The sequence below is a fragment of the Zootoca vivipara genome, chromosome 3 (assembly GCF_965207765.1).
Source record: "Zootoca vivipara chromosome 3, rZooViv2.hap1.1, whole genome shotgun sequence".
In the NCBI taxonomy this organism is placed as follows: Eukaryota; Metazoa; Chordata; class Lepidosauria; order Squamata; family Lacertidae; genus Zootoca; species Zootoca vivipara.
In genome coordinates, this window is record NC_142586.1 from 82,692,114 (window position 1) to 82,719,999 (window position 27,886).

The following is a 27,886-nucleotide window of genomic DNA, read 5'->3' on the forward strand; positions in this document are numbered from 1 at the left end:
GCTAAAATGAAATTGTAGTATGCTGTCAGAGGTTATGCAGAAAAAAGTCCTCAGAGTTTAACTAGTGTGGTCACATATTTGGAATTGTAAAGCATTCACTGGCTGAGAAATTGTTAGTACAATTATTTAACTATGCAAAGCTATTTAACATTTGTTTTGCAGATGAATGGGGGTGGGGAAACCCCTGTGAAGTCAGTATTTTCCTCAACTTTTTATGCAATAAGTGCAGGCTTAAATTATCTGGGTGTGTATTTATCAAACATATCCTGTATCATACAACTGCCACTAGCATGAGGTACCTTGCTTTTGCTCTCTGTTTCTGACACACAGTTAAGTACAGAGGTGGAATAAACTGGAGTACCCAATGTTGTAACCCTTGGGCTACAACTCCCAGCATCTGTGCCACTTGCTATACTGGCTGGGGCTGATGGGAATTATAGTCCAGCAACATCCAGAGGGGAACCACGTTGTCATCCTTGGAATAAATGATCTCTAGGCTGTTTGCAGCTCTACAGTTCTAGGGATCTTTGAAGAATTTGGCCGTTCTCAGATACTGTATTTGTGTCCAATAAGGCAAGTAGCTATTTTTTAAATTCAGATGATAGCTGCTTCTGCAACAGTGGTATAGGTCTTCAAAATGTTCTTTATTAAGTCACCAATTGGTATATTTTGGCTCAGGATTACACAGCACTCTGATCTCTCTCTCTCTCTCTCTCTCTCTCTCTCTCTCTCTCTCTCTCTCTCTCTCTCTCCCGGAATGTGTCCTTGTCTGCATTATGAGATCATGGACATGGCAATCTGAACATTCCAACTAGCTGTATATGAAGGAGAAATGAAATCATTAGCCAGCACTTCTTCAGCTGGGATCAGCTGCCATTTGGATTCTCCCCATAATCACCATTCCATCTCCCTGCCTCAAAAGGAGAGGTGTGAGACAGCTAGGTCCCCCCTCTGTTTCTGCTTGGCTAGCACCAAAAAGCCCTCTGGCTCCTCCCTTTCTCAACCTGACTCATGGTCACAATACCCAAATCCGTTTGTTTTCCTCTCCTGCCTTGCTTTTCTCTTTTGTATCATTTAAATTAAATTGCAAGACGTTATTTTACAGCCACCTGGAGTGCCTTGGCAGAAAGGCGGTATATAAGTGAATTGTTCAAATAAACGGGCAAACACATTAACATCTGACCATGTATAATGCATACTGGAATTACGTTATCATTGTGAGCCGTTTTTTGCAGAAGTGGCCCTGCAGGAGCTCAGCAATTTGAACAATGGATGCCAGGCAGGGATGCTGTTCACAGTATCTCATAGGCTATAAAATGCACTGCATAGACTAGTCCAGATCCTGTTTATCTGCCATCTGTCGGCCTCTCGCCTCCTTCCATGGGGACGATTTCCAATACTGAAGCGTTGCAGGCTGGCCTCAAAAACCTTTCTAATCTCACCTGCCTGCCACAAGTTTTAATATGCATCATGGTGGCTGATGCGTTTAATTTCACTTGTGACTCTATGACCTAAGGCGTCTGGTAGATGGTGTTTATAATAATAATAAACCTTGCCTCATCTAGTGTGCCTTTTATTAAAGGATTTCAAAGTGCTCTGAAACCACTAATTAAGTCTCAGAAACCTCTGGTGGGAAGGGTCAGACTTATCTCCACTTTAAAGATGGGGAAATTATAGCACAGGGAGTGCAATGCATCTTCAAGCATATCAAGCTGGGTTCAACATTCACAGGTCTTTCCTCATTCAGCTACTTGTTATTATCCACCCCCTCCTTCATTTAAGCAACAGAAGAAAGAGACCACAGTACTTCTCTGATGCCTTTTCTGCTGTAAGTTGTATTTATTTATTGCATTTACAGCATGTCCTACCGTTCCCTCCAAGGAACTTAAGTAGGCATACCTAGTTTCCCCACCCACCCACCCAACACAATAACAACCCTGTGAATTGGGTTGGGCTGGAGAAGCCCAAAGTCATTCCCTGAGCTTTGTGGCTGAGTGGGGATTTGAACATAGATCTCTCTCCAGTCCTACTTTGGCACTAACCACTCCACTTTTCTCCTAGGAACCCAGAGAACAGCATATGCAGCTGTAGAGATATTTGTCAGACTGCACAAACGTTCACTCAAAGATAAGAGAACGCCATCTCGCATACACAGCCCAAGCCATCTTGTTAACCTTACCAAGCCCCCTCCCCACAACTGGTGTTTTATTGTGGGTGTTTTTTGCACCATGTTATTGATGATAGCACATTGGTGGTAGATTTATGCTGCTTTATTTTGTCCTGGGGTGCTTCTCTGATGCTACTACTGTATTGCTGTCCGGAGGAGCTATAGCACAAGAAAAGCAGAACAAATGTAAAGCAGAACATATGTGGTGTGAAAAGTTGCAGGACTTCAGTAGGAATTTACAGGATATGCACTGGTTGTAAATGAAGCAGTATGACCTCCCCGAAGCTTGCGCAGGCACAAGCAGTATTGAAAGTTGGATGATATGTCACTGCCCCAATAACATCATGAGCACAAATAATTATGAATGTGCAATACAAAGGATGTCTGAGGATGCCCTTTAATTCTTTTAACCTCTCTCAAAACTCCTACAGATGTTTTGATTTAAGAGAAATTTCAATTTTGTCTAATGTTTGGTTTCAGCTTCTTCTCACCCTGACTGCTGTTCTCAGTTAGAAAGTGGGGATAAGACGACTGCTCTGATCCAGGTACTTAGAAGAGACTGGCTGTATGCAACTCCCTGTCTCAATGCAGGGAGGAAATGCTTTAGATTGGAAGATTTGCTACTCTGTTTTCGGTCAAGATGCTGACTCAGGCATGTCATCTCAGAGGCCTACACTCAAGCTGAATCTATACAGCAATTTCATGTGTTGCTGATGATTGTGTGATCTACTGTGTAAAGGAGATTACAGAAAACTGTATAGCAGAGAAAGACAGACAGACAGACAATGAGGTTGCCCTGGATTTTGCCTCACCCCCCAGTTGTTTGTAGTTTGTGAGACACAAAGCAGCAAAGTGGGTTAAATTTAAAATGAGGATTAAAATGTGGATTGAGACTTCTTTTTCCCACCAACTGTATATTGCTTTGTGCTTTTTTTATACACTTAGAAAAAAAGAAGTAGTAAAAACTTTAACTTGAATAATCTTTTGACGTTTAATCAGCGAAGTGGAAATCGGTGGGTTTTCCAGTGCATAATTATTTCACATTAAAGTTCCCAAAACTTCATTGGTAACAATGAATGGATGCCAACTGCAAAGAAATATTAGGCAAGCTTCGCAATTTCAATGTTTTTAGCAGCTTCCTAAATACAAGAAAAATAAACATGCTAAATTGGATCACTTTCTAAGACATCTGAAAAATTTCTGATACAAACTGAAAATTACCAGATGCAAAATACCTTCCGTAAATTACCCTAACTTGCATGGGACTCCTCCCCCCCAGTTTCCCCTTCAGAAAACCAATATCACTGAGTTTAATGAATTCCAAATAAATAAAAGAGAGTTATAGCACATTCCTATATCTGTTTGCTCAGAGGTGAAATCCTGTTGTGCAATAGGTCTTACTCCTACGGTAGGTAAGTGTGTTATTGGATTGCGGCCTTAAAAATTATTAAAATTATCTGGCTGATTAAAAGGATTGGATGAGAACCAAACAAAGTTAGTTGTACTTGCCTTCCACTAAAATCAATGTAACTTAAATTAAGTCATGACTCATCCCACTGATTTCAGTTGGAGGTCACTTCAACTAATTTAGTCTGGATCCACCCAATACCCTATAACAACTCATACCCCCAACCTTAACGTTTTATAGCAGGTACATAAATCTGGGGGCGGGGCGGGGCTCCATATTAATTATTCTAGAATGAAGGAAAATTTGGATTGTGATAGCCATGCTGATCCCAACTTATCACTAGGATTGCAAGGATGGGGGGGGGGCGCTTTTCCTCTGTGCAGTTTGCAGATGTTGGGTGCTTTGAGCCACCCCCATGAAATTCAGGAAATCTTTTATCTGACAGTCCCTGAGGCAGCCTGTGTAGGGTGGCTGAGTGGGAGGAGGCAGGTAGACTCTTCGGAGGCCCCACGGCGCCCGATTGGCTTGCTCCATCACTGTGCAGAGCTTCAAGATTTCTGGTCCTAAGCACACCTTGAGGCAAGTCAGTATGGAAAGAAGCATGGTTTTGAAACACGCATGGTGCTGCTATAGGGGAAGAGCTTTTCTGGAGTTGGGAATCCAAGCTGCAAAATGCAGGCATCAGAAACCTGCCCTAAAGAAAGGACCTGTCTATTTAAAAGGATCACCTTATGCCTACTTGACTGCCCTTCTACGAGTGCTACAAAATGCTTGTTCGACACTTGCAAGGAATCAATCCTCTAGTGCAGCGGCACCAATTCTCTGGTATTAGGTACAGTGGTACCTCGACTTACGAAGACGATCCGTTCTGCGGAGGTCTTCGTAAGTTGAAGTCTTTGGTTGTCGAAGCGCTCGTTTTGTGCATGCGCGAAGCACTTTTTCGCGCTTCTGCGCAGGTGCAGAACACATGCGCGGCGAAAAGACTTCCGGGTTTGTTGACTTCGGAAGTCGAGTCGTTCAGATGTCGAGGTACCACTGTACATCCCTTCGCTTTTGGACCTGCTGAAAACTTTTTGGGTTAGGCAAACCTACCCAGACATGCAATTTTAGCAGGTTATTTTATTTCATTATATTTTTAACAACCACTGGCCTTACTTATATTTTTACTTTTCAAACTTGCTTTTAGCGTTCAATTTCATCAATATTTTGTAATGATCACTGTATATTTTCTATGCAAACCACCTAGAGAGCGACCAAGTAGTATATAGATTCTTTTAAATAAATTAGATTTGGAGGCTGCCCTTTATATGCTACCTGGTGAAAATTCAGCAGGGAATTTTCAGTGCACCTGTATGATGCTTATTTGCAAAAACCCACTTACTATTCACACTTTTACCTAAGAATGTAATCGGTGGAGGTGCTCTATGTCTAGTGCAATTCCACACACTACAGGAGGCTAGGGTTGAAATCCCTGCTCAGCCACGAAGCTTGCTGAATGACCTTACAGAATCTCAGCCTAACCTACCTCACAGTGTGAGGATAAAATGGAGTAGGGGGTGGGGGGAAAGGTGTGATCTAATTGTAATACTACAACTAAAATAAAATGATTAGTTCGTTTATGAATCACTTCCCATGAAGCATCCTAAAGTAATTTACATTATCTTATCACAGAATCATAGAATTGTATTATTATTATTATTATTATTATTATTATTATTATTATTATTAAATTTATATACCGCCCTATACCCGGAGGTCTCACAGCGGCTCACAGAGCAAAATCAAAATATCAAACCACAAAATATATACTAATCAAAATAAAAACAACAACCCAATAACACCCCCCCCCAACCCCTCACATTTTAAAAGGGCATAGGATGTCAATCAAAGCCACCAAAGGCTTGGCACATCCCACAAAATGCCCTTGCAACTCATTTAAAAACTTTTTTTTAAAAAAAGATTTTAAAAGAATATAAAAAACAGTTTAAAAGAAGAAGCCCTCTCTGCTGAGCAGCAGCAGTCCTTATAAAACCTGTCAGGCCCCACCCTGGGTCAGGTGGCTAGAGGCAGGAGCAGGGCCTGTAGAGTTAGAAGGGACTCCAAGGGTCATCTAGTCCAGCCTCCTGCAATGCAGGAATCGCAGCTAAAGCATCCCTGACAGAGCACCACCCAACCTCTGTTTAAAACCTTCAAAAGCAACTTTCTGAGGTAATTTGTTCCACGGCTCAACAGCTTTTACTGTCAGAAAGTTCTTCCTACTTTTTTTGGGGGTAATTTGAATCAATTGGTTTGGTCCTACCCTCCAGAGCAGCAGAAAACAAGCTTGCTCCATCTTCCATGTGACAGCCTTTCAGAAATTTGAAGGTGGCTATCACATCACATCCCAGTCTTTTCTTTTCCAGGCTAAATATACCAAACTCCCTTAATCATTCCTCATTATATCTCTGATGAGTACAAGCATATTAAAAAAATACTTGAAAACACGTTTGCCCCATTTGGATTTTCCACTGTTAGGCAGACACATTAACATAAAAAAATCCTAGATGTGCACCTAAAACGGCCCCACCATAACCAGAGTCTGAACATTTTACCATTAGCTCAGTCCTGTAAGTAGCGTGCAGTGATTTATTTCTATTTTCAAAACACATGCATGACAAATAACCATCTCCAAGAGATTAGAAGTTTGTAAGCCTCTGCCCCACTCCCCCCCCCACTTCCCGGTGTAGCAGTATCGCTGGCAAAGCTAATTTCAGAGCTTTGTGTGCCACGATACAAAACTATATATTGGTGGGTGGAAAGGAAAAGGAAAAGAAGAAGAAAAAACAAACAGAGAAACAGGTTCTGACATCTAATCAGATCTGGCGTATTGATTTTCTCTCTCTCTCTTTTTGCAACTTTAGCTTTGGAACAAATCAGCAAAACAACCAAATTATCACCCAGAATTCACTTTCCCCCATGAGAGCCAGTTCAAAAGCAAGTCACAAGCGTGCACAGGCACAAATACACACTTATAACACACACTCACCATCAGAGCAGATTCTCAGTTGGAAAGAACAAGCGGAGGAAAAATTTGCGCTCTCATCAGAGAGCCTTCAGCAACCACACGATTCCCATTTCCGACAAGATTAGAATTCCAGGGCAAGTCATAAAGCTAATGAGCTGCTCGTGCTGGAGAGCAGTGGCTCAGTTAAGTGGAGCACATGCACACACCCGTCTATAATGCCTCACTCCCCACATGAGAAGGAGAGGGACCAGCAACGAGGGCATGGAGGTGACCCCGGGTGTTGCGGTACTTTCCAAATAATGAGGCTCTCTTTTAAAGATCAGAAAGATTCTGAAAATGATCCAGCAGATGGTCCGAAAGAAGGAACTGCAAGGTCTCTTGACCGAGATTGCGCAGGGGTACGATGGCTTGAAGAAACCCCATCCTTGCCCTTCCCTGAACTGACCAAAATCTGCATGCGAGTTCATACAGCCATTTCAGTTCGTTTGCAATGCAATGAGATCATAGGCATGGCAAACCTATCCTGGGATTCTTTCAATTCTTCTTTGAATCACAACTCGCCACGAGGTCCCTGGAAACTTTCTGGAACAAGTTTTGAGTATGGGTATAAAGGCACATTAAAAACACCACACTGTACAATCCACTCATGAGCCGATAAATTCTGTTTGTGGTAATTTCACCAAAACGAACGTTAAAACGATAATTTGAACCCACTGGAGGAGGAAGAGAAGTGTGGGCGGAGCGCACCGCCCCCGTCAGTGCGATCCCGGTGGGGTGCCATTGCGGCTGCCCCCCCTGCCCGCGCTGGGTGCCATGCCCCCAGGACGCATGCCAGCCCCACCCCTGCCTGCTCTCCGTCCCCCGGTGCTGGAGCATGAAGCTCTGCCACTGTTTGAACCATCCCTTATTAAGGGTGCCTCGATTCTGCGATCTGGTAGAAACACAATGTTGGTTCCCTGTTTGTAGATTGGAAACCAGGCTTGAGAACACACACTCCTTTCATCTTCCCTCTTTGTACAATGTTTGACAGCTTTGAAAAAGGCAAATCCCATCCTAGGGGTTGTGAATAAGACTGCTGATATCATAACGCTACCATGCAAATCTATGGTGCAACCACATTTGGAATGCTGTGTACAGTTCTGGTCACCTGACCTCAAAAAGGACACAGTAGAGTTGGAAGAGTTTCAGAAAAGGTCAATCAAGAGTAACATGGGGACAGAGCGACTGCCCTATAAGTAACAACTGCAGCATTTGGGACTTTTTAATTTAAAGAAAAGGCGCGTAAGAAGTGACATGATTTCATAGAATCATAGAATCATAGAGTTGGAAGAGACCACAGGGGCCATCCAGTCCAACCCCCTGCCAAGCAGGAAACACCATCAAAACTTTCTTGACATATGCCTGTCAAGCCTCCGCTTAAAGACCTCCAAAGAAGGAGACTCCACCACACTTCTTGGTAGCAAATTCCACTGTTGAACAGCTCTTATCTTACTGTCAGGAAGTTCTTCCTAATGTTTAGGTGGAATCTTCTTTCTTGCAGTTTGAATCCATTGCTCCGTGTCCGCTTCTCTGGAGCAGCAGAAAACAACCTTTCTCCCTCCTCTATATGACATCCTTTAATATATTTGAACATGGCTATCATATCACCCCTTAACCTTCTCTTCTCCAGGCTAAACATACCCAGTTCCCTAAGCCGTTCCTCATAAGGCATCGTTTCCAGGCCTTTGACCATTTTGGTTGTTGCCCTCTTCTGGACACGTTCCAGCTTGTCAGTATCCTTCTTGAACTGTGGTGTCCAGAACTGGACACAGATTTAAGTTAATAAATTTACACATGGCATGGGCAAAGTTCCCTCATGGAACTCATGGACACCCAATGAAGCAGAATGGTAAAAGAAAGCACTTCTTCATGCAGTGCATAGTTAAACGATGGAATTCGCCCCCACACAAGGCAGTGATGACCACCAACTTGGGTGGCTTTTAAGGAGGATTATACAAATTCATGGAGGATAAGGTTATCAATGGCTGCCCCTCTAGTTGCTGAGACCTGAAGGGCAGAGTGCTCTTGTTGTGCTTGGGTCCTGCTTGTGGGATGCTGGACTAGATGGGCCATTGGCCTGATCCAGCAGGCTCTTCTTCTGTGCTTGATGTGAAACCATGCTTAACAACAGGAAGCGAGTATTGCATGAAAGAGAGGAGAAAGGGAAGGGGAACAGGGGCCTGTTTTCAAAGGCTGGACCTGAGTTGAAAAGCATGGCTTGCAGGGAGCAAGGATTATGCTAGCACAAGGCCTGTGTTGAATTTTGTGTATGTCCTCCTCCTCCTCCTCCTCCTCCTCCTCCTCCTCCTCCTCCTCCTCCTCCTCCTCCTCCTCTTCTTCTTCTTCTTCTTCTTCTTCTTCTTCTTCTTCTTCTTCTTCCACTCGGGTAATATTATATTTGTGTGTGGAGGGCGGGGTGTGGGGGTGGAGATATGCTCATCAGGATCCAATTGTAATTTGAACCTAGCATCTTTAATCTGCACCTTGAGTTGTTTGCTCTGTGATATTGCTTTTCAGGGAGATTTAGACAACAAAATTGAGGGCATTTGCTCAGCTCTGTCCAGGTTTTCAGTACAGATTTCTTTCTTTCTGCAGGAGAAAGGGGGGGTGCATAGTTTCTAACGGCTGGTTTCTAATAAGCGATGCTGTGTGTGCTGTAAGCATGCTATTTGGTGACAGCAGCCCGGGGATGGTGCCTGATGGTGCAAATTAACATTCTCTCTCTTAATCCCACACCTGCCAGCTTCTCATTCCCAAAGCCACCTACATTCCACAGGAAATATGGCCTTGAAATTCTCCTGATGGGAGGCTACCTTTGCAAAAAGAGTTATCACCACATGCCTTCAATTCACCACTCCCATTAATAACATCAAGCAATGACTTCATCCCAGACCTGGAGAGTAAAAGAGCCAAATTGCTTTCATCCTGTCTCAGGTATTAAAAATTCTGTCCGGTTCAGCATTTGATCACCTGCAAAGAGCGCATTATTCACATATGCTATCAAGAAAGCTGCTACACTATGAACGCTAGGGAAAGATCCATCCCTAAAATGCACACACATATTGCTTCGCTACAGCTGTGACTGATCCAGGTCAGATTTGAGTTGGTTCTGGGCCAACCAGAAGGCAACATATTTGGAATCACATTGCCTTCTGGCTGACTCCCAAATAACTTGGGTCATGCAAGGTCGTAGAGAGTAACTGAGTGGCATCTTTCCACAGCACAGAGATTAAATATCTCCTCTCATCATGGGCAAACTGGCCTTACACTGCATCTGACCAGACTCCAATAAATGCCTTTCAGATTCTGCCATTGACCCAACATTGGAATGCTGCTAAAATTATGGTCCCATAAGTTATCTGCTTGTTGACTCATAATAGACCAAAATGTAAAAGGAAGTCTTATTTTTGAAACAGTTCTGAAATTAAAACATCCATGACTTGTGAATGTAAGCAGAGCACATGGTTTTCAGTTTCTCATGTTCACTGTAGTGTGAAAGATGGGCATGAGAAGGACCACAGAAACAGGGTTAACCCAACTTCCTATCTGGGTTTACAAAATAAAATCAATTTGTATGTTCTCCCTATTTAAGTGAAGTACAGCAAAACTTCACCTAAGTAGTCGTGGTTTTCAAGGGTTTCTGTTTAGAATCTTATTATGGAACAAGAGGGCATCACAAGGCCAACAAGAAAAAAGAAAGTAAGAGTTGCACACCCAGCTGCAAATAAGTCCACAGCAATGCTAGCCAACAATATTAATAAGAAAAGCCACCTGCTCACATCTAGTGCTTAAGTCAGTCATTTGTGACACACCGATGAACCCAAGGAGTAAAAAAAAAGAAATGGAGGTGGGAAGAGACAGCAATTCTTTCTTGCCAAAGGAGTCCAAGCAAGGAGATTGCAACTGGCAGACAGCTTCAGTTCCGGAAGAGTTAATTCAATCATTGGTGAAATGATGGAAAGCACATCATTTCACCATAGCGAGGTTCGTTCAAATATGTAGGTTCTTTCAAGTCGTAGTATCTCAATTGCACTCTTCATGCATGTGGATTTTGTTATTCCAAGGGGAAACAGAGAACAACTAGGTCCAACAAGAGATGCTCTTCCTAGAGGCATGCACTTTCACCTCCAAAGCAACTAGAACACTGATGCACACTAGCATAGAAGCAAAGAGCAATGAAATTCTACAGCTGTACTCACACTGTACATTGAGCTGCACCAGGGCTTCCCGGGGTCTAATGTTGAAGCCATTGTACCTGGCTGTCTGGCACTTGTAAGTCCCACTCAGTTCTCGGGTGACTTTCTCCAAATGCAGCTTCCCGTCGCTTGTCTCCACTGTCATGGCACCTGAGGGCATCGGAGCCTCCTTATCTACTCTGGACCAAAGGATGGGAGGCTTGGGCTTCCCCCGGACTTCGCACTGCAACTCCGCCCTAGAGCCTTCGCGCACAGTGATGGTGGACTGACCTTTGGGCACCATGATGGATGGAGGCACTAATGGGAGAAGACGACAAGAAAGGACCATTCACACACTGTGCTGCACTTCGCTTGCTTAGCACAACAAAAACCCTTAAGAGTTGGTTAACTGGGTACATTGCAGTAAGGTGATGGTGATAAAAAATAAAATCCAAATCCTTTGTTAAGGGTCGCTGAAATATGAGCTCCCAGAGGAGCAGAGGTTAAATCCTTTAACCTGACTAAATTATCTAGTAAATGCACACAATTCCTTATTTTACAAATATCTGGCTTTTGCCAGTCATAGGGAAGAGCTTTCCTTGTTCTGCTAGGTTTTGCTCAGAATCCTCCTTTCCAATTAGTTTGGAAATGTTCTTAAAAATCAATACTTGCTGTACTTACATACTGCTTTCATAGAATCACAGAGTTTGAAGGAACCTTGGAGGTTCCAGATGTTGTTGGATGGACCTCAACTGCCATCAGCAGTAGCCAGCATGGCCAAAGGTCAGGGTTAGTGGGATAGGTAGCCCAGGAACATTCGGGGGTGGGGTGGGGCTACAGATTTCTGACCCCTGCCATCAAGATGAAACTTGGGATTCATCTCTGCCGCCTGAGTCCTCCACCTCTGTAAAAGCCAAGTTTTGCCAAGCCCAGGGATGGAACACCTGAAGATCACCGAAAGAAATCTTTCCTCCTTCTCTAAAATTTCCTTCCTCCAGCTGCCTCTTTCGTTTCCATATGCAGTGTACACTGTTGCTTTCATGTGCTAGAGGGCTTGTATTATTCCTCCTTAGATGAAACTCAGAAGTCCTGAAGTCATTTTAACCTGCACTGCCCAGTGATGGCTCAGTGTGACCCACGTATAATAGGGCAAGGGAGAGTGTGATTATTTTAATAACACACAAAAGGAGTACATAGCTGCCTTAAGAGTATATTTAGGCTGGCTCCAGCCACCAGCATCTCCAGCGGCAACTTTGTCAGGCAATAAGGAGGTGAATTTTCAATTTGCAGGTCTCCCGTGGGTTGAGGAATCTCATCAGATCCTCTTCTCTACGGTGTGAAGACGGAGCTGCACCCTTCCAGCTCAGCACCGCTGGCACACGCTCACCTGGCAGGAGACAATTTTCTCCAAGGGGAAAACGTGTAAATTACATTTGTGGAGTTTTTAATTAAAGCTGTCTCTCCAGGGCCTCCTACTGTGGTTGGCCATCTTGCTAAGCTGTGGCCTCACATGTGGGATGAAGCCAGAGAGACAGGGAACACAGAACTGCTTCCCTCTTCCTAGCCCACCATTGTGGTCCACTGGCCATGAGAGGAAAGAGCTGCCGTTCAATGAAATCATTCAACATTTCTTAAAGAGCACATAAAGGAGAATTTAAGGCCACCTCTTCATTTCCCTGTGTTAGAGAGGAGGACTGCCAAGGATCCTGATATGGAAATTCTTTCTGGAGCACACAGCTCGAATTTCCATAATGTACAAATGATGACATTGGTTCAAAATGCCCTGTACTCCACCTACCCAAATATGTTGCCCCTCTCAGCTACAACATTGAGAGATACAACCCTGAGGAAGAATGTAATCAGATTCTCTCTTTTTAGGTCTCTCAGAGCCAACATAGCAAAATCTAGTCTAGTCCAGAAGTCTTCTCCTTGAGATGTTATTGTCCTATATACAGACTTAAAAACAGCAACCCCAAAACACGGGGAAGCATCCAGACAGGTGGTACCTCACCTTTTATTTGAAGAAGTACAATCCCACAAGTGAGGCCACAATTTACCAAGATGATCTTATACAGGAATGTGTACTGCACACATTCTTATTCCACAATGGTGTCACTCAGAAATATGAAGTGACTAGACCCACCTGCTACCTTTGGACACAGACTGGGCAGAAAGCCTTCTTTAAGGATCTTTTTAATCAAATTTGGAAAGGGGAGGAAGAAATTTCACTGTGGTGCACTCATCAATCGCAGCTCCTCCTCTGATGGATGACATGTTCATTTGTTTCCGTGTGCCTATGTATGTGCCATGCAATTAAAGCAAATGTACCCGTTTGATTAATTAAACTTTGCACTCCTATTCTCGGGTTGCTTTTTCAAAAATTCCAGCAAAGATTTTGCTAAGGTATATGAAGTTCTTTAACTTAAGTCAACCTCCTCAATAGTCCAAGAAGAAGGCCCATGCGGAAGGCTCACCTGTTTCTGAAGAAATGTTCACCTCAACACTGAGGTCAGGAATGGGTGCTCCTTGAAAAGAAGCAACACACAGGTACGTGCCATAGTCAGTGAAGCGTAGGTCAATTATCTCCAGGCTGCTAGTCACTGGAGGAAGTTCTGGATCATTCCTGATGACGACTAGCCGGTCTGAGATCTTGGCCAGCTTCCCATTTTTGTACCAGAAGTAGAAAACCTTCTCTTGGGGGACAGCATCCACATGGCATGAGAGCTTCAGGTCCTGCCCTAGCTGGATGGTCTCGCTCTCTTTGATCACATCAGGAGTGATCTGGAATGTAACATTCCTCATGGCTGTAAGAGACACAAATGCCAAGCTGGTGAATAGTCACTTAATGCAACAGCACCATGTACCTTCTAAGGCAGGGGTGGGGAACTGGATCCAGCCCATGAACCAGACCATAATTCTCACACACCCATGGGCCATCTGCCTAAGCTCAAAGGGTTCAATTTAAGTGCTCAGCAGCTGAGCTCCCGAGAAGTCTGGTAGCAGGCATGATTTACATTCAACTTGCACCTGAAAAAGGGCATGGAGGGGGGAAAGGACATAGCAGGGTTTGCTGACTATACTGTCCAACTTGATTCCCAATAGGGGACCTCCTTAGTGCAGCTGATTCTAGTGGGGCTCATTGTTAGTAAGCTCCACTTGGAAAGGAACAACTGGGAGCTCCCTTTATAATAATTAATAATAATTTATTATTTATACCCCACCCATCTGGCTGGGTTTCCCCAGCCACTCTGGGTGGCTTCCAACATAAATATTAAAATACACTAATTTCTTAAGGATTAACAGTCTCCCTAAACAGGGCTGCCTTCAGATGTCCTCTAAAAGTCTGGTAGTTATTTTTCTTTTTGACATCTGGTGGGAGGGCGTTCCACAGGGCGGGTGCCACTACCGAGAAGGCCCTCTGCCTGCTTCCCTGTAACTTGGCTTCTCGCAGTGAGGGAACCGCCAGAAGGCCCTCGGCACTGGACCTCAGAGTCCGGGCAGAGCGATGGAGGTGGAGACGCTCCTTCAGGTATACTGGACCGAGGCCGTTTAGGGCTTTAAAGGTCAGCACCAACACTTTGAATTGTGCTTGGAAATTGACTGGGAGCCAATGCAGGTCTTTCAAGACCGGTGTTATGTGGTCTCGGCAGCTGCTCCCAGTCACCAGTCTAGCTGCCGCATTCTGGATTAATTGTAGTTTCCAGGTCACCTTCAAAGGTAGCCCCACATAGAGTGCATTGCAGTAGTCCAAGCGAGAGATAACTAGAGCATGCACCACTCTGGCGAGACAGTCCACAGGTAGGTAGGGTCTCAGCCTGCATACCAGATGGAGCTGATAGAGAGCTGCCCTGGACACAGAATTAACCTGTGGCTCCATGGACAGCTCTGAGTCCAAAATGACTCCCAGGCTGCACACCTTGTCCTTCAGGGGCACAGTTACCCCATTCAGGACCAAGGAGTCCCCCACACCTGCCCGCCCCCCCACAAACAGTACTTCTGTCTTGTCAGGATTCAACCTCAATCTTTAAGCTGCAGATTGTTCATTACTCGCCATGTCCTTACTTGTCCACATTTGACATCTCATACGACATGCGGTGAGGAGGAAGTGGGCATGGTTGGGGGGGGGGAACAGCTTTGTGGGCAAGTTGGAATATGTGCTGGGCCTAATTGCTTTTAATATTGAACGTTAAATTGGTGAAGGGCAGACAATAAATTGAAATAGAGTAATATATTTAATATTATTCTCTAGCCCATAGTGCTAGTATTATGTTTAGAAAGTTGAGGTAATTTTAATCTGGTTCAGTATTTTAACTTTTGCAAGATTTTTAAGTGTGGTTGTGAATTTTTCTTGATTTTCTTGTTTTATCATTTTGTAACCATTTTGAGGTTTGTTTGTTTTTACAATCAAGCAGTGTGTGTGTGTGTGTGTGTGTGCGTGCGTGTGCGTGCACTGGGGGTGCAGAGCCAGTCTTCAGCTAAGCCCACTGAAACACGTACATCGCACCAAAAGGTTCACTGTCTTCTTGGCTGGATTCCCCACGTTGTTGATGGCCGTGCAGTTGTAATACCCTGAATCTTCTGCACGGATGCTCCAGATGGTGAGGTTTCCCCTTTGGATAAGGCTGTTGCGAGGCATAGGGCCAGGTGAGTGGGACCAGATGACCTGGGGCAAAGGGTCCCCACCAGTCAATAGACACTGGATGGTGACATTATCTCCCGGGTTCACCACCAAGGTCTCATTGACAGACAACTTCAGGGCTGGTGGAGCTGGGAGAGAGAGAGAGAGAGAGAGAGAGAGAGAGAGAGAGAGAGAGAGAGAGAGAGGGCAATGGTTAGCTTGCGCCAGTGTAGTTTGCTTTATTTACCAAAGGAGGACACTTGGGTTTTTTCCTCTTGCATTTATAGGGAAAATCTGGGCTGAAAATGACACGTCAGAAGGCAGCACTTCTCAAATATGTGATTCTAAGAATGCAGTTCCATCTTATCTGGATTAAATATGTAGGTATATCTCACCCCCAAGAGATTCAATTATGTTTATGCAATCAGTTTCTAGAACAGGCAGATCACCCTCTTGTAACTGCAGGACAGCTTCCAGCTTCTCTTGTCCTTCCTTAGTAACGTAAGAGGCTGCTGCATCAGGTTAATTGTCCGTCTGGGCCAGAATCCTGTTATCACTGGATGCCTATAGGAATTCCACAACAAGCAGGACCCGAGCACAGCAGCACTATTCCCACTTGTGATTTCCAGCAACTGGCATTCAGAGGCATTCTTGGAAAGGGCTAGCTGCCGCTCATTGCCTTATCCTCCATGACTTTATCTAATCCTCTTTTAAATCCAGCCAGGTTAGTAGCCATCACTACATCTCAAGGCTACAGCTTCAGGATGGGACCATGATGCTTTCTAGGCAACTGGTGTAGCTTCTACGATTTCCCCTGGTTTGCCCCAGGGTGCTGGACAAGTTCACCCAAGCAAAGCAGGGAAACAAACTTCGGGGGCTTGGAGAAGAATGTCCCCTGCCCACCTCCAAGGAACACTCCTTGCCAGTTCTCAGAAAACATTCCCCTTTTCCTTTTAACAGGTGCAGCAGCATAAGGAGCAGGTCAGCAGCAGAGGCTGAAGATTCCACCTCTGTCCTGAACTTCCATCACAATGATTAGCTGTGCCCCAGGATGGTGGGTCTGGTGGACCATTGGAGATACAGAAATTAGTGTAGCCCTTGAGACAACGGCCATGAAGGAGGGAGAGCAAGGTGAAACCTACTCCTTGCACCATGTGCCTCCACCAGCAACTATCAAAAGGCAAGGGGAAGCCTTTCCCAAGGCTACAGGCTGATAAGGTGTACCTCTGGGCACCAGAAATCCTTCCTGCCTAGCTTCTTGGGACGGGCTTAGAAAAGTTATCCCAATTTTTGCTCCAGGAGAAAGCAACAATGGGTAAATCTATCTGTGGGAAGCCCCAGAAATCTCACCCGGCACTATTCCTTAATATAGAATTCCACTGTAGAATTCACACCAATCCAGCAGTGGTTCAGTGTTAAATTACTGCTAGAATATCCAACAGTAATTCACTGCTGGCTTCTCGGGGATGCATGACAGAGACAGTGCAAATGGTTTGTCAAGCAAAGTAGCAGTTCTTTTCTGCTGGACAGACAAAGGCCGCACATCAGGTGTATGCTAAACCATGGTTTGGTATTATGAGCAGCAGCTGCCTCTGCTGCCATGTTTTTGCCCTCTCTGGGCAAAGGGAGGACATTAGAAGCATCCGGTCAAAATTTGTGGCAAAACAGTCTTTTCCAAATCCCCACATCTCATTTTATTTCTCAAAGCAGACTCCTGTTGCCAAAAGCTTTTTCCTTATGGATTTAATTCCAACAAGCTCAGGCCTTAACAACGAAAGAGCAAAACTCCTTTAGCTTGTTAATACCGCCCCTCCCTCCACCCTAGCAATTGGTGCTAACCTATTTCCTTGCCCTGTGTACATATCAAATACTCAACCCTAACCTCATTCACAAATCCTTGAGCCTTCCCCTTTACAAGGAGTCACATTATGAATGGGCAGCTCCTCTCCTTTAGAATGCTTAACCTCGACCCTTCTGATTAATTCCCCCCTCCCACATCTCCAGACACAGATCCAAAAGGCATTTCTCTATGTTTTTTTTCTGTCTAATCTCTCAAAGGCCCTTTAAAGCCCCTTTAAAGCTTGTCAGCGCCATCAGAGACTCCAAACAGAGCTCAGAAAGCACCAGTCAGAGGTACAAAGGCTGAGAGCATGTTTTAAGTAACAATCGTAATAATGCAAAATAAGGTGTTGTTACATATTCATAAAGCTTGATTTAACGACATCATTATTTCTGCCATCTCTTCTCCTTGGACCCTGTGTTAATGAGCTGTGCTGAGACTGCCTTGAATTCCTGAGTTACAGCTCATGCAAACAGAAAGTGAGAGGGTTGTTCTCTCAATAAAGGGGCAGCAACATATATATTTCAGAGCTGCTCTCTTTTTCCACATCCTGACTGATCGTTCTACCTCAGTGCTTCAGAAAGCAGTGCTCCCCATTTACTGGCCAAATATGCAGATTCACTCAAGTGAAGTGCCCCCAATTTCTTTCAACTCACTTAGTACTCAAGGCATTATATTAAAACTGGATGTACCTAGTAGTGAGACAAACGTTATCATTTGAGAACCACTCCAAGCTGGGCTCCGGTGGGACCTGACATATCTGAAGAGTGATGTGAAATGGACATGTACTCACCACCACTGAAACTCCACTCCCAACAGCCATTTTTCTGGAGGAAAGGAGGGAGGGGAATTATGGCTTTCATTCAGTGGCAACTGAGAGGCGCTCCAGCAACGAGCGCATGCAAATTCTGCCCTCTCTGTGTAAGTTTGCAAATATGCCTCTCATTTTGTTGCTCACAGATGGGGGAGCAAAATGGGGTGGGGATTAACACACTCCGAGATGTACTCAAATCTAGGATGGGGATGTGTGTGTGAAGCTAGAAGCAGGAGAACACAGAAGGCACTGCCTTGTAAATGGTTCACTAATTATTTTGCTTTTAGGTAATTGCCACTGTAGCTGTTCTTTTTGCATTCTCTGACCCTACTCTTGTACATTTTCCCACCACCAAGTGTATACAAGCCTGCCAATTTAGAATTACCATGTATCTGATGAAGTGGACTGTGGTCTACAAAAGCTTATGCCATTTCCAATTTGTTCATTTTTGATGGAGCCATAAGAGTCTTAGTTGCCTCTGTTGAGGAGGCTCCTGATATTTATACCATACTTGGCCAATGGGGAACTTCACAGTCTCTTTTACTTACAAAGGCCCCTATTTCTTTCTACACAAGAAGAGGGCCCTAAGGCTTGAGTATGTAGAATCTTAGGTATCAGCAACATTTCTCAGGAAGATTCTCAGGAACCATTATTGTGGATAACAAACTGGACATGAAGCAACCATGTGGCCTTGCAGTTTGAAAGGCCAACATTACTTTATGTTGTATTGCCACAATACTTATGTCAAAGAACAAATAAGTTATGGTGCCGCTCTACAGCACAGCTGAGGTGTTGTGCTTAGTTCTTTTGTTTTCCAATCCTGTTAAGCATATTCACCCAGTGCTCTTGCATTTATAGGGAAAATCTGGGCTGAAAATGACACGTCAGAAGGCAGCACTTCTCAAATATGTGATTCTAAGAATGCAGTTCCATCTTATCTGGATTAAATATGTAGGTATATCTCACCCCCAAGAGATTCAATTATGTTTATGCAATCAGTTTCTAGAACAGGCAGATCACCCTCTTGTAACTGCAGGACAGCTTCCAGCTTCTCTTGTCCTTCCTTAGTAACGTAAGAGGCTGCTGCATCAGGTTAATTGTCCGTCTGGGCCAGAATCCTGTTATCACTGGATGCCTATAGGAATTCCACAACAAGCAGGACCCGAGCACAGCAGCACTATTCCCACTTGTGATTTCCAGCAACTGGCATTCAGAGGCATTCTTGGAAAGGGCTAGCTGCCGCTCATTGCCTTATCCTCCATGACTTTATCTAATCCTCTTTTAAATCCAGCCAGGTTAGTAGCCATCACTACATCTCAAGGCTACAGCTTCAGGATGGGACCATGATGCTTTCTAGGCAACTGGTGTAGCTTCTACGATTTCCCCTGGTTTGCCCCAGGGTGCTGGACAAGTTCACCCAAGCAAAGCAGGGAAACAAACTTCGGGGGCTTGGAGAAGAATGTCCCCTGCCCACCTCCAAGGAACACTCCTTGCCAGTTCTCAGAAAACATTCCCCTTTTCCTTTTAACAGGTGCAGCAGCATAAGGAGCAGGTCAGCAGCAGAGGCTGAAGATTCCACCTCTGTCCTGAACTTCCATCACAATGATTAGCTGTGCCCCAGGATGGTGGGTCTGGTGGACCATTGGAGATACAGAAATTAGTGTAGCCCTTGAGACAACGGCCATGAAGGAGGGAGAGCAAGGTGAAACCTACTCCTTGCACCATGTGCCTCCACCAGCAACTATCAAAAGGCAAGGGGAAGCCTTTCCCAAGGCTACAGGCTGATAAGGTGTACCTCTGGGCACCAGAAATCCTTCCTGCCTAGCTTCTTGGGACGGGCTTAGAAAAGTTATCCCAATTTTTGCTCCAGGAGAAAGCAACAATGGGTAAATCTATCTGTGGGAAGCCCCAGAAATCTCACCCGGCACTATTCCTTAATATAGAATTCCACTGTAGAATTCACACCAATCCAGCAGTGGTTCAGTGTTAAATTACTGCTAGAATATCCAACAGTAATTCACTGCTGGCTTCTCGGGGATGCATGACAGAGACAGTGCAAATGGTTTGTCAAGCAAAGTAGCAGTTCTTTTCTGCTGGACAGACAAAGGCCGCACATCAGGTGTATGCTAAACCATGGTTTGGTATTATGAGCAGCAGCTGCCTCTGCTGCCATGTTTTTGCCCTCTCTGGGCAAAGGGAGGACATTAGAAGCATCCGGTCAAAATTTGTGGCAAAACAGTCTTTTCCAAATCCCCACATCTCATTTTATTTCTCAAAGCAGACTCCTGTTGCCAAAAGCTTTTTCCTTATGGATTTAATTCCAACAAGCTCAGGCCTTAACAACGAAAGAGCAAAACTCCTTTAGCTTGTTAATACCGCCCCTCCCTCCACCCTAGCAATTGGTGCTAACCTATTTCCTTGCCCTGTGTACATATCAAATACTCAACCCTAACCTCATTCACAAATCCTTGAGCCTTCCCCTTTACAAGGAGTCACATTATGAATGGGCAGCTCCTCTCCTTTAGAATGCTTAACCTCGACCCTTCTGATTAATTCCCCCCTCCCACATCTCCAGACACAGATCCAAAAGGCATTTCTCTATGTTTTTTTTCTGTCTAATCTCTCAAAGGCCCTTTAAAGCCCCTTTAAAGCTTGTCAGCGCCATCAGAGACTCCAAACAGAGCTCAGAAAGCACCAGTCAGAGGTACAAAGGCTGAGAGCATGTTTTAAGTAACAATCGTAATAATGCAAAATAAGGTGTTGTTACATATTCATAAAGCTTGATTTAACGACATCATTATTTCTGCCATCTCTTCTCCTTGGACCCTGTGTTAATGAGCTGTGCTGAGACTGCCTTGAATTCCTGAGTTACAGCTCATGCAAACAGAAAGTGAGAGGGTTGTTCTCTCAATAAAGGGGCAGCAACATATATATTTCAGAGCTGCTCTCTTTTTCCACATCCTGACTGATCGTTCTACCTCAGTGCTTCAGAAAGCAGTGCTCCCCATTTACTGGCCAAATATGCAGATTCACTCAAGTGAAGTGCCCCCAATTTCTTTCAACTCACTTAGTACTCAAGGCATTATATTAAAACTGGATGTACCTAGTAGTGAGACAAACGTTATCATTTGAGAACCACTCCAAGCTGGGCTCCGGTGGGACCTGACATATCTGAAGAGTGATGTGAAATGGACATGTACTCACCACCACTGAAACTCCACTCCCAACAGCCATTTTTCTGGAGGAAAGGAGGGAGGGGAATTATGGCTTTCATTCAGTGGCAACTGAGAGGCGCTCCAGCAACGAGCGCATGCAAATTCTGCCCTCTCTGTGTAAGTTTGCAAATATGCCTCTCATTTTGTTGCTCACAGATGGGGGAGCAAAATGGGGTGGGGATTAACACACTCCGAGATGTACTCAAATCTAGGATGGGGATGTGTGTGTGAAGCTAGAAGCAGGAGAACACAGAAGGCACTGCCTTGTAAATGGTTCACTAATTATTTTGCTTTTAGGTAATTGCCACTGTAGCTGTTCTTTTTGCATTCTCTGACCCTACTCTTGTACATTTTCCCACCACCAAGTGTATACAAGCCTGCCAATTTAGAATTACCATGTATCTGATGAAGTGGACTGTGGTCTACAAAAGCTTATGCCATTTCCAATTTGTTCATTTTTGATGGAGCCATAAGAGTCTTAGTTGCCTCTGTTGAGGAGGCTCCTGATATTTATACCATACTTGGCCAATGGGGAACTTCACAGTCTCTTTTACTTACAAAGGCCCCTATTTCTTTCTACACAAGAAGAGGGCCCTAAGGCTTGAGTATGTAGAATCTTAGGTATCAGCAACATTTCTCAGGAAGATTCTCAGGAACCATTATTGTGGATAACAAACTGGACATGAAGCAACCATGTGGCCTTGCAGTTTGAAAGGCCAACATTACTTTATGTTGTATTGCCACAATACTTATGTCAAAGAACAAATAAGTTATGGTGCCGCTCTACAGCACAGCTGAGGTGTTGTGCTTAGTTCTTTTGTTTTCCAATCCTGTTAAGCATATTCACCCAGTGCTCTTCCAGCTGCACTGGCTCCCGGTGGAGTACAGGGTCAGATTTAAGGTGCTGGTTTTGACCTTTAAAGCCCTTTACGGCCTAGGACCCTCGTACTTATGGGACCGTCTCTCTCGGTATGCCCTGGGGAGGACCTTAAGGTCCATAAACAGTAACACCTTAGAGGTCCCAGGCCTGAAGGAAATCAGATTAGCCTCAACTAGAACCAGAGCCTTCTCAACATTGGCTCTGATCTGGTGGGACGCTCTGTCTCCTGAGACCAGGGCCCTGAGGGACCTGATTTCTTTCCGCAGGGCCTGTAAGACAGAGTTGTTCTGCCTGGCTTTTGGCTTGGAGCCAACCTGATCCCCTCCCCCTTTTCCCTTTTCTTTCCGTATGATTTTATTTGAATTTAATTTTGGTTTTATGCTGTAATTCAATCAGCTGTTTTATATCCGGTATTAGCCGCCCTGAGCCCGGCCTTGGCTGGGGAGGGCGGGGTATAAATAAATTTTTATTAGTATTAAAGTTTTTAGATTTTAAAAGATGGTGTGAACTCATATGTCATTGGTCCATGCAATGAGAAAGACGTCCTCAAATCAGCACCACAGAGATAGACCTGGATGACCCTAGGAGAGCTTCAAGGATGCTAAAGAGTCTAGAAAGAAAATTCTAACAGAAGAAGCTGAATGAACAGGATCTGTTTTGTTTGTGGAAAAGAAGGTGGTTATAATGGGGCTTTGAACACATCTGTACCTCATTTGAAATTATGGATGCTTTTTGTTAGGTGTGGTACACAGCACCGTTTCTACGAACTCCTGCTCAGATATTTTCTGAATAGTGATCAGAGGATAATGGACCACTAGAAGAGGCTCACAGATTTATCTTCCAGTTGTGCATTGATTTTACATGTAAACGAAAATGCCCTTCATTTATCAATTTGTATGACACTGAACAACCAGTACCATCTGCATCTTTGCGTTTGACAGATGGACATTTGAAGCAAACCTGGAATGTGAGAATATAACTGGTGAGTTACTAATTTTTTAAAAAAGCCTTCATAAGGTATAGGGCAGGCATCCCCAAACTTCAGCCCTCCAGATGTTTTGGACTATAATTCCCATCTTCCCCGACCACTGGTCCTGTTAGCTAGGGATCATGGGAGTTGTAGGCCAAAACATCTGGAGGGCCGCAGTTTGGGGATGCCTGGTATAGGGAGAACATCTACCCAAATTCATGACCAAATGATGGCATCTTAAACCAAGCATTTTCTCTTCTCGATGGCCCCCAGCATCTGGTATTTTTATGTTGTGATTTTCCTTGCGATCTTCGGATAAAGGTCGGATTACAAATTGAACAAATAATTAAATAACAAATAATCTGTAATAATCACAAGTGATAATGACTCCTGCTTTTCACTGAATTTATAGTTAAGTTCTCTTATTTCCCTCATTGCAAATAAAATAATTCTTTCACGCCTATGGGCTACAGATAGTCTTCATTTCCGAAAACCAACATGGACCAGGATGCAGTTCATCCTATGGGAAAAGACATAAGTTGTTGCTCTTGAAGACGCTCCAAGTAGCATTTCCCTCAACATAAAGTGCCCTGCAATGGAGTGGGGGGGGGAATGTCTCTTAAGCTCTGGTTTAGACAACAATTCAAAATTAAACTTTTTATTTTATGTCTGTTTCTCAGCCTTAATAGCTAAAATCCTGCTGAGCAACAACATTTTATTTTATCTTTCTCGGTAATGTCAGAAAATGTGACCTGATGGTACCGGTGGTGTCTTGGGGCATCTTGTTTATATGTATGACTGGGAGGGAAAGAGCCTGTAAAACTGCCACCTGCACCTTGTAAAAGTGCCAGCAGCACCTCTTCAGGCAAAAGAGCTCTGGCTAGACAGCGCAAAATCCAAAATCAGCTTTGGGGCCCACCTCCATTCACATCCTTCCCTTGCTAGCGGATGGAGGCTAACAATATGCAGTCATTGCTATGCAGCAGATGAATCTCATTTATTTGTAACCTGTGGCGATTCCTTTTGTTCTCGGCTCAGAAAACTTGCTGGCGAAGTCTGCCGTGGAAAGGGAGGGGAGCAACACAAGCAAGAGTCACTTTCAATTCCCTTTGAAGTCCAATTTGCTGCAGTCTAACTGCGGGAGAATTCCCTGGCGGTGCTGCTTATCCTATCTGAAATCAAGGGGGGAACACAGCGCCCTTAATTTCCTCCACCCTCAGCCACGGTACCTAAAATGCAAGGTTCTGGGCTGACAACAGTCCTGATGCCTCATAATTGTAAAGCCATTAATAAAAGAATACAAGGGTGAAGGGGCAAACTTTTTTTTAGAGTTCAGTCACCCCTTAACAGACTCTCTTTTGTATTCCCAAGCAGGGCAGTAACAGGTGGTTTCCGCGTCCGTGTCCCTCGCCCCCCGGTTATGGAGGAAACACTGATTCTAATGGTTTAGTGAGTGAAAGTATAGAACAAAAAGGTGGTGGTTTCTCTAGATAAATGTATGCTATGAAAAGGAGTCCTGTAGCCTTGAAGTTACAACGTCTGGCCAAGCTTAGCTTGACCCCTTTGAGGAAGAAACTTCTCAGGCGGCTCATTCCCCAGCGAAGTACTCTTACAGCTAGGAAGATCTTTCTAATGTTCTGCTATTAGAGCTGCCTAGGAAGTGCCAGGTTCACAGTTCAATCTCTTAGCCATTACTCTGCACTAGCTTTCCTGGCTTGCTTTCCAAGTCTCTTTCCTGCCTTTCCACTCCCCATCTTTGAAGCACTCCTATGAATCCTTTACTTTTTGTCTTAAGGACAAAAAGTCTCAGGAGTGAACATGATGCCTGGGGGGTCTAACCGTCAGGGACATAGCCAGGATCAAAATTAGGGGGGCAAGGGGCGGGGGCAAGGCACGGGGGAGGGGCCACAGTGGGGTAAGGAAAGCCATGGTCGTTCAGGGGCGAGGGGGCACCAGGAGCAGCCCGAAATCGGGCTGTTCCAATCCCCTCCTCCCCCTCCGCGATCGCCAGGGCGGGTGGAGGGAAAGCTGGCTTTCCCTCCACCCGCCCCACAGCCAGCAAGGGAGAAGGGAGACGTCCCTTCTAGCCGGCTGGCTGTGGGGCTGGTGGAGGGAAAGCCCCAGAGCCACGCAAAGCGTTTGGCTGGCTTTCCCTCAACCCGCCCCACAGCCAGCCAGGGAGAAGGGAGACGGCACCGGGCGGCACTGGGCAGCAGGGAAGGCTGGCCACCAGCGGCCCTGCTTCTAGAGGGGGGCAACTGCCCCCTCCTGCCCCCTGTCTACACCCATGCTAACCATTACTGGGCAGAGTTGTATCATGACTTAAAAATATATACATACTGGAATTAGGCTTTTCAACTCTCCGGCTAAAGCATTGCCTTGTTAAGCCATGCTCATTTTGTTATCCAGTATTGCTCCTAAAGTCTTGCTAGCTATCCTAAAGCCTTATGTTAATAATTTATTCCTCAAGGGCCACAGTTCACTGGCAGAAAACATGTTTTGCAAATTAAGATCATCCCACAGATAGGGATGGCCAAATATGTCCATTTTGGTTTCTTATGGTTCTCTTCTTAATATAATGAGACCCAAGGTATCATTGGGCTCAGGCTTGGATTGACAGGCTGTGACAAACAAGGGGGGGAAGAAGAAGAGGGTGAAATTGTGGGGGCAGCGGCGCTGAGAACAGAGGCTGCAGAAAGCAAGTACTCCCTTCTCCCAGAATCTGCAGCTCTGGGTGGAGAGGTGGGAATCCCGCCTTCCCTCTTCTTCCTTCCTGGGGAAGGGACAGCATCAATGGGGTCCAGGGCGTCGGAAGGGGAGGGCACAGCATGGTTACAAAGGACCATCACTAGTAATAGACCCATCATCTTTGATGCAGTGCACGTATGTGCCCTTGACATTTCCTCAAGGCACAGGAGTCTCCCAAGGAAGCTTACCTCACCTTTAAAACTTGGCAGGTGAGTGTGCCAATCTATTTAAACAACTCCGTTGCTTCTATGCAGTTCTTAACTCCTTGCCCTGATCTTGGACGCCTTCAAAATGGGCTTCTTCTTCTAGCCCAGCTCTTAGCTGCCAAGTATCTCGTTTTTCGCGGGAAACTCCCAGATTTTAATCCGTTTCCCGCTGTTCTCCCGAATGGAAAAAAATCCCGGAGATCCCCCAGATTTCCTACCTGCCAGGGAGCCTCCATTTTAGGTGCCGCTCTTCCCATGTGTGAGCACCAGAAATCGGACAGAGCGGCACCGGAAGTTGTTTCTACGCATGCCTGGCGACCATCTTGGTGGTGGCTGCATGGCAGCGGCCATAACCAAGATGGCCTCCGCCATGCGGGCACCACCAAATGGCCACCGGGCATGCGTAGAAGTGACTTCCGGTGCCGCTCTGCCCAATTTCTGGTGCCCACACATGGGAAGAGCGGCCTCAGAAGTTGCTTCTACGTAACTTCCGGTGCCGCACCGCTGCTGATCCCGCATTTTTCAGCGGGAGACTTGGCAGGTATGGCCCAGCTAGTCATGCTGTTCCCATTGCCTAGTCTGAGTTTTGAGGCTGCTGTGACTCTTTGCCTGTTAAATCAGTAAAGTTCTCTTCCTTAATATCAAGTAAGAGCATCTGTCATCATGGTCTGAGTGACAACCAGGACACTCAAAGTCAGTACTGCACACTGCTTTGCAAATTGTTTTTCAAAAAGTTCTCATGAAAAGTCACCAGCATTTTAGTGTGAATTTCTCTGAATGTTTGCATGTAATTTTCCTAATAACAAGTTTTTCCAAGGCAATTTCCTGTAATATAATGCATTTTTGTATGTTATTTTCACTATTATGTGCATTTAGAAGCAGGGGACCCAGGTGGCGCTGTGGTTAAACCACTGAGCCTAGGGCTTGCCAATCAGAAGGTTGGTGGTTCAAATCCCTGTGACGGGGTGAGCTCCCGTTGCTTGGTCCCAGCTCCTGCCAACCTAGCAGTTCGAAAGCACGTCAAAATGCAAGTAGATAAATAGGAACCGCTACAGCGGGAAGGTAAACGGCGTTTCCATGTGCTGCTCTGGTTTGCCAGAAGCGGCTTTGTCATGCTGGCCACATGACCTGGAAGCTATACGCTGGCTCCCTCGGCCAATAATGCGAGATGAGCGCGCAACCCCAGAGTCGGTCACGACTGGACCTAATGGTCAGGGGTCCCTTTACCTTTACAAGCACCCTTAATCCAAGTATATGTGTGTGTGTGTGTGTATTTACACATGACTGGAGAAGTGCATTGCAAAATTCGGAGAAGTGCGAATTTCAAAAGATGACCATGTTTTGGTTTGTGCATTGTTTTGGAAAGCACGAATTAGGAACGTTTGCCTTTCAATGTGAACTGAATTTAATTTTTCCCCCTGGCCCTGACCCACAGGTCGTAGGCACCATTACAAAATTCATGGGGCGGAAAGATTCTGTAAGGACCCGAGGACCATTCCTGAATGCAGTCATGTGAAATTGCAGTGGTGGTAGAGGTGGGGGAAATAGATATTTAAAGACAATTTTCTTATGGTGTTTTTACATATACTTCTTAAGAATAATAGCAATGTTAAAGTCAAACAGGATTCTCTCTCTGTTTCAAATCAAAGGCATGTGTGCCTTTGGAGTGCCACTGCCTATTCTCCATTCTCCAGTCAGACATCCTTGCATAGGGGACTGGAGGTTCTAACATTAAGAAAGACCTCAATGACAGTGGCAGAACCCTTAGTCATGCCCCAAACATATATAGAGCAGCAGAAGAA

The 27,886-nt window shown here is 44.9% G+C and overlaps 1 protein-coding gene across 2 annotated transcripts in view; it reads right to left on the reverse strand.

Moving 5' to 3' along the window:
• Positions 1-27,886, reverse strand: part of MDGA1 (MAM domain containing glycosylphosphatidylinositol anchor 1) — a 260,864-nt gene that overhangs the window by 121,430 nt on the left and 111,548 nt on the right. For both annotated transcript variants that reach the window (XM_035108147.3, XM_035108146.3), the window contains exons 6-8: positions 15,291-15,560; positions 13,268-13,597; positions 10,818-11,111 (exon numbers count right to left, since the gene is read on the reverse strand). In XM_035108147.3, coding sequence (XP_034964038.3) covers positions 10,818-11,111; positions 13,268-13,597; positions 15,291-15,560 — 894 coding nt within the window. The remainder of the gene's footprint in view (positions 1-10,817; positions 11,112-13,267; positions 13,598-15,290; positions 15,561-27,886) is intronic.